Here is a 6,983-nt window from a genome sequence, read left to right as displayed (position 1 = left end):
CCCCTCCAATCATGTGATAGTCCTGCCCGAGGGATTTAAGCTGCTGGAGCTGCGCGCTGCGTTACTCCGGCTTGTGGAGAAGGGGCTCGGGGGTGTCCTGCCTGGTGGGGCTGGTGTCTGCAGCATGGAGCAAGTGAGTGCCTTTTTTGGCTGGTGTGACAAGCAGGACTAGGGCTGGGCTGTGTATGGGCTTTGGGCCTGGTGCCAGAGGTAGGAGGAGAAAAGAATAAGCTGAGAGGAAGTGCGAGGCTGATACAGGGCTGTGGGAGGAACAGGGCTGACCAGCCGGTTTTCCTCTCCTCCTCGAGCATGTTATAAGTGGGAAAGCTGAGGAATGTTTATATGCTCAAGTAGTCTAAAGGTTTGGGTCTATTTGTAACTCTACAGTTTGAATACTCTTTATACTTTTCTTTTTTTTTTTCCCCTTAAACTTGGTATTTTCCTTCTGGCAAAATGCCTTTTGGGTACAGGGCTGGGTTAACTCCTATTGTAACAGGAGAGGAAAGCAGGCTGGCAGTGTATTCTAACCCAGCCCTGCCCCCCCAGCTTTACTTTCCTCAAAAGACCCCCTGGGCGCTGAGTTCCAGCGCTGCACTAGAAGCAGAGCCAGAAGGCAGAGTTAGTGCCGTGGAGATAAGTGGTTTAGTGACTGGGGGGGGAACCTGACCTCGGCAGTCTGAGTGTGGGCAGAGCAGGGAGCAGGCAGGAGGGCAACGACAGCTGGGGCTGGGTGGCAGTGCCCAAGTCAACTAGTTTGCAATTGGCTTCCCTACCTGAGCTGATGTGGTTAAGTGGAACTCGGTAACGTTGCTTCTGCAGCAGCTGGTGAAGCAGTGCCTGTACCCTGCTCCTGAATCCCTTCCTGCATTGGGTTTGCATGGCCATGCTTGGGGAGTGGGGGTGCTGTAGGGGTGGCTTCTGTGAGCAGCTGCCAGAAGCTTCCCCCACGTCCGGCAGAGCCAATGCCAGCTGGCTGCAGGAGGGACCTGCTGCTGGCCAAGGCCCAGCCCTCCAGAGGTGGCAGTGATGCCTCCATGATAACAAGCCTAAGGAACAAAAGCTATGGCGCAGAAGGAATTGCACTCTGAGAAGAGAGGAGTGAGAATATGTGAGAGGAGCAGCCCTGCAGACACTTAGGTGAGTGAAGAAGGAAGGGGAGAGGTGCTCCAGGAGCCAGAGCTGAGGTTCCTTTGCAGTCTGCAGTGAAGACCATGGTAAAGCAGCTGTGCCTTGCAGCCCATGGAGGGCTGTGGGGGGCAGAGATCCACGAGGAGACCAAGCTGGAGCAGGTGGATGCCTGAAAGAAGGCTTTGAACCTGTGGAATGGACCCACAATGGAGCAGTTTGTGAAGAACTGTAGCCTATGGGAAGGACTCTTGTTGGAAAAGCTCATGGAGAGCTGTTGCCTGTGGGAAGGACTCCATGCTGGACCAGGGGAAGGACTTATCTCCCTGAGCAGTGACAGAAAACAAACTGTGGTGAACTGACTGTAATCCCCATTCCCTGTCTCCCTGTGCCTCTGGTGGGGAGAGGAGGTAGAGCTTGGGAAGGAGGGAAGGGTGGGGGGGATGTGTTCTTAAGGTTTGTTTTACCTGTCATTATCCTGCTCTGATAATAATAAATTCAATTAATTTATGCAAGTCGAGTCTGTTTTGCCTCTGACAGTAATCCATGAGTGACCTCTCCCTGTCCTTATCTCAACTCATGAAGCTTTTGTTGTGGAGGGGCATGATGGAACAGCTTTGGTGGGCACCTGGCATGTAGCCAGGGTCAAGCCACCAGGCTCTGTGTCACCTTAGAGGAGTGGGAGATCCCTGTGGCAGCTGGGCCTGACTCAGCCCTTCCTCTAGCACAGATCTGGTGTCTGGGTCTGCCAGAGCTGCTTTGTGCCCTGGCCCAAGCAGGACTGGAAGCCTTGCCCTGGGACAGACTAACCCCTGTGGTTTGGCCCTGCAGGGACTGGTCATTACTCAGCTGGACATCGAGCCTGGTGAGTGCATCAAGGTCAAAGGGAAGATCAAGTCTGATGCCAAAGGGTGAGTGAGGAGGATCATGGTGAATGAATTGATGTGGCACTGGGGTGTGAACAGAGCTCCTGCTGTGTTCAGCTTGCCAGCACTGGGTAGCTGGAGCTGCTTCACAGGCACCTCTTTGGCACTGACTGTTTCCCCAGGTTTGCTGTGAACGTTGGGAAGGACAGCAACACCCTCATGCTGCATTTCAACCCTCGCTTTGACTGTCATGGGGACATCAACACCATCGTGTGCAATTCCAAGGAGGATGGCACGTGGGGTGAGGAGGACAGGAAGGCTGACTTTCCCTTCCAGCATGGTGACAAGATTGAGGTGAGGCCTGAGGGTGCACAAGGCCCTGGTACTGAGCACTGAAGGGCCAAGAGCACAGCTCTTGAATGCTGCCTGTGCCTCTGTGGAGCAGAAGGAGCAGGCATGGAAAGGGAATAAGCAGCAGGGGGAGAGTCTTGCAGTGAAAGCCAATGAGCTGTCAAGCCAATGCCCCACAGCTCAGATGTGTTAAGTGCCCCACTCTGGCCTTCCTTTGCAAGCCACACAACTCTGAGCAGCTAAAACACTGCCCTGAGACTCAGGCTGGGTCTGTCTTATCCTGGAGCTGCAGAAACTTGGAGCTGACCTCGGGGCAGAGCAGACCCCCTTCCTGCCCTCCATGCCTCTGCTGGGCAGGGAGGAGGCTGAGCTGATGAGCATGGCCTTGCACCAGCAGCCACCTCGCCTGTCCCACACCCAGACTGGAGTAGTGGGGAGTGAGGGAGGCCTGGGAGCTGGGATGTGTTAACCTTTCTCCTTGTGGCTCTCTACAGATGTGCATCTCCTTCGATCAAACTGAGGCCACGGTGAAGCTGCCTGAGGCGGAGTTCAAGTTCCCTAATCGGCTGGGCATGGAGAAAATTCAATACCTGGCTGTGGAGGGTGACTTCAAAGTCAAAGCCATTAAGTTCAGCTAACAGTTGAAGCTTGGTTTGTTTTGTTTTCTGCCCCACGCGTAGTGAAATAAACCCGAACTTGCAATGGCTGCTTCCTCTGCTGTTTCCTGCTCTAATCTGCTTGCTCCTGTGTGTGCTACAGGGGTGGGCAAGGAGGGGATATGTATCCAACCACGTGCCTCCTTACATTGTGGATTTGCAGGTGGTACTGATTTAGACACAAGCCAGGCAAAGCATGACTGACTGTGAGTAAAGCTGCCTTAGCAGTAGTTGCTCCCTTCACCTTGTTGGCTGCAGTAAGTGGTCCCTGTCTGGTTTCTAAAATCTGGGATTAGTCCAGCCAGGGAGGCTTAAACAGGGGTATGTGGGGTGTTCATTGTGCTATCTCTGACCAAGAAAAGCTGCTCCCATCTCCTTGCTGGGGATGAGGGACTGACAGGGAACACGAGGCATGGCTTGTGCTCTTGCCAATAGCTTTGCTTTCCAAGACCATGCTCAGCACTCGGGTGCACTGCAGGCTGGCACAAGCACACCTGAGCAGCAGAAAAGAGTGGGCGGGTCAGGCTGACTGCACTTGCCAGGAAACAGATGTGGAGTGAAAGGTGAAGCCTGACAGAAAGCTTAGGTGTGAGGTCGTGAGAGGATCAGGCTGTCTGTGCTGCCTCATGAACTGAGGTCTTCACACAGAGACCCGGTATCAGGTACCATAAAGTCAGGGGCTGAGCAACATACCCGGTATGGGTGACAGGCCATGTGGCAGCCTGTGGGACAGTGTCTGTAATGCTGGACTGCTACACCCCAGGTGCAGCTTAAGGGCTGTACTGAACTAGGTTACCACAGGTATTAAATCCTGAGTGCACCAAACAAATAACTGCAGTTAGGCAGATGAACAAAAAAGCTTAGTGAACAGTCTCTTGTGCTTACAAGCTTTCTGCTCATGCAATGCCTTGGAGTGTGTCTGCTACTGCTCCTTCCCAGCATCCTGCTAACCATGCTGACCCAGGAGAGAGCTGGAGCTGGGACTGATGTGGCATTTGAGGACCTGGTGGAAGGTAAAGTCCTGTGTGCTGTGGGGAACTGGGAGCCTGGACAGGCTGCCCAGGTTTGGGGGCTGGCTCTGTGACTGACAGTGCTGCCCTGGTGCAGCTCAGTCACAATGGCCTGCACAGCTGAGACCTTCCTTAGCCAAATGCTGCTCCACTGCTGGAATGTGATCCCTGTTGGCTAATCCATCAGCAGGGCTGCATTTGCTGCTCCTTCAACAGCTGAGCAGTTGGGCCAGCTGCTTGGATGGGGGCAATACAACACTGCCAAGGATTTGAGCCATTCCAGGCTTTTTGTGGAAAGACTGAGAGGCTGCAAGGCTGTTGCACTCATGTCAGCAACACTGTCCTGACCTGTACTGCAGCAGCTGCCCAGAGCTGGGCACCCCCATGGGAGATGGCAGGAGCCTGGCCATGCTGCAGGACAGGCATGGATAATGGTGTTTTTAATTCCTGTCTTGCATCTACTGCATTATTTATGGGATAGGAGGTTAGTTTTTAGAGGCTGGGATGTCCTTACTAGGAAAAGGATGAAGGAGGTCTTGCTGATGATTTGCCTTGTCCAGTAAGACCTGAGATTGTTTTATTTTGCAGGGTGTTTGGGGTGGGGAGCTGGGGAAAAGAGGATAGTTTCTGTCATTTCCCCCTCTGTCACATTATCTGGCTGCAGGTAGCTAAGTGCAGTGTACAGCACTGAAAAGGTACGAGGCCCTTATGTAGCTGAGGCACAGAGGAGCTTACAGCTGGTCTCTGTGTGTGCCTGCCCCTGCCTGCCCTGGTCAGGTGAGGTCTGTGTCTCAGAACTGACAAGAATAAAGCTAATCTTGTTTTTTTGCCCTTAAGCTGGCAGTCCTGGTTGCCAGGTAGGCTGGCCCCAAGTGTTCCTGACTGCTGTGCTCAGGGTACAAACAGTGCCCTCAAGGGGGCTACCCCCCTCCTGGACTTTCCACAAGAATTAATTAGGCCTATCCTGCTTTTTAGCGCTGGCAGTTACCACTAAGGAGACCACAAAACAGGAGAAAGGGAAGGAAGGAAGCATCCCTTTGCCAGCACTTCCTGCTGCTTGAGTTTTGTTCTCCTGTGTCCCAGAGCTATAAATAATCCTGTTCCTCTAAGTGACACTGGGAAATGTAGAGCGCCCTGGCTGGCTCCTGGAGTGGTGACAAGACTTTCTCTCCTGCTGGAGCGATTCGGAAAGCCAGAACAGTGTACCCTGCTGCAGGCAGAGTGAGGGACACAGTGAATGGGAAAGCAGGGAGCTGGAAGAACCACAGCATGGCCTAAGGATGCAGATTTTGGTGTTTTGCCTTTTTTTTTTTTTTTTTTTTTAATTTAAATCCTGCATAGTGTGCAGTCACCACTGTATTTCCTTACAGCATCACAGCAAGGGAAATCGGACCTCGAGACCTCCTGAGAAGCAGCTGTGAGGCTTTGTATTATAACATGGAGATTTAGTTGGGCATGAGGAAAAATGTCTGCAGTGGAGCAGCTGCCCAGGGAAGTGGTGGAGCCACCATGCCTGCAGGTATTTCAAAGAAGTGGAGGGACACTTGGGGACACGGTGGATTTAGTAGTGTTAGGTTAACTGTTGCACTTGATGTGAAGGGTCTTTTCTAATCTAAATGATTCTATCAATACAGATTAATTGATCTATGTTTTCACCTCACACTTAAGGAGAAGAGAATAAATAATGAACTGTTTTAAAAAAAAAAAAAAAGGTGAGTTTGGAAATGGTAGATAGGACAGGAGTTGAAATTTCATGCCGAACCTAGAAGAGCAGTGAGGGCTAAGACAGACCAGCAGCTTTGTCTTCCCAAAAAATAACTTCTCCCTGAGCGGTTCACATTAACTTCACTTGACAGAAATAGGCCATTTGAGTGACTCTGTGGCTACACGAGCCTGCATGTGACACTGATTGTCAAAGCCTCAAAAGACAGAGGGAGGACACTGCACCCAGAAATGGTGTGTGGACTAAGTGTGTGCTGGGGAAGCTGAGGGGCAGTCCAGGTTGAGGTGGGGCGTGGGAAACTAGCAAGGTCACTTCCCACAGAATTTACAAACAAAGTAGTGCATGACAATTTCCTCCAAACAAAACAAATACGAAATTAACTGACATTCACTGTACAAAGCGACAAGGTGACCAGGTCTGCAAGAGGTGACAGTTGTGTTCTTCCCTTGTCTTCTCCCCTCCTGCTCCCTCAGACCCAGTTTCAACATTTAGTAACCAAAAGCAACTTCATCACTCATTTTCAGAAAGTCAGCCTCAAACTTTACACTGCATTACCTCATAACTGCCCCATTTTGGGGCAGCTTATAGGAAATGGTAAGCACAGAGTTCCCCTTTCCTGTAGTGTGATGGAGGTCTGGGCAGCACAAAACTGGATGCTGCTGGAGTGGGATATCCTTGGGATCAGATAAGTACAAACTCTGTACCTATCCTGTCTGCTCCTCTGGACAGGAGCCAAGGGATGAGGGCAAGTTCTGCCACACTGAGACCCCCTCACATCCCCACATGCCAGGGCCCTCCCTCCCCTTGGACACCCCTGTGGAAACCCAACACCCAAAGCACCTACTTAGCAACAATTTTGCTGTTTTCCCCCTTCAACCCTGACCCAGCTGCTCCATAGCAGGTCATGCTGTCCCATGAGGGAGAAAAAATACATAAAAATACAAATTTACTCACCTTTTCTCTACAGAATCAGGCTGCGGTGTGCGTCCTCCTGCAGCACCTCAGGTGTGGGCTCCCCTCAGGCTGCCCTCCCCCCCAGGCACTGCTGTCCCTTGTTAACCCTGATTACCCCCAGGTGTTAGCCATAAAAACACCTGGAGGGGTGGGCAGGGAGCCCTGTGGCAACTTTTGGAGGTTTGGGAGGGTTTCTGAGGTGTTGGTGAGGGCTGGGTGCTGGGGGTGTCCTGGAGCCCCCTGCTACGCAGGGCTCCCCTCACAGCCCCCTAAGATGGCGGCGGGGGGGCTCGAGGTG

General features: G+C 52.2%; 1 protein-coding gene across 1 annotated transcript; it reads left to right on the top strand.

Moving 5' to 3' along the window:
• On the top strand, nt 1-3,048 carry LOC113959299 (16 kDa beta-galactoside-binding lectin). Its single transcript, XM_027668220.1, has 4 exons — nt 1-133; nt 1,957-2,036; nt 2,174-2,345; nt 2,837-3,048. The coding sequence occupies exons 1-4, from the start codon at nt 125-127 to the stop codon at nt 2,978-2,980; spliced, it is 405 nt and encodes a 134-aa protein (XP_027524021.1). The 5' UTR covers nt 1-124; the 3' UTR covers nt 2,981-3,048.
• The last annotated feature ends 3,935 nt before the right edge of the window (nt 3,049-6,983 follow it).

This window comes from Corapipo altera, unplaced genomic scaffold (genome assembly GCF_003945725.1).
Source record: "Corapipo altera isolate COAL_440 unplaced genomic scaffold, ASM394572v1 214, whole genome shotgun sequence".
NCBI lineage: Eukaryota > Metazoa > Chordata > Aves > Passeriformes > Pipridae > Corapipo > Corapipo altera.
Note: the sequence above shows the minus strand (reverse complement) of the source record. Positions and strands in the feature narration are given on the sequence as shown.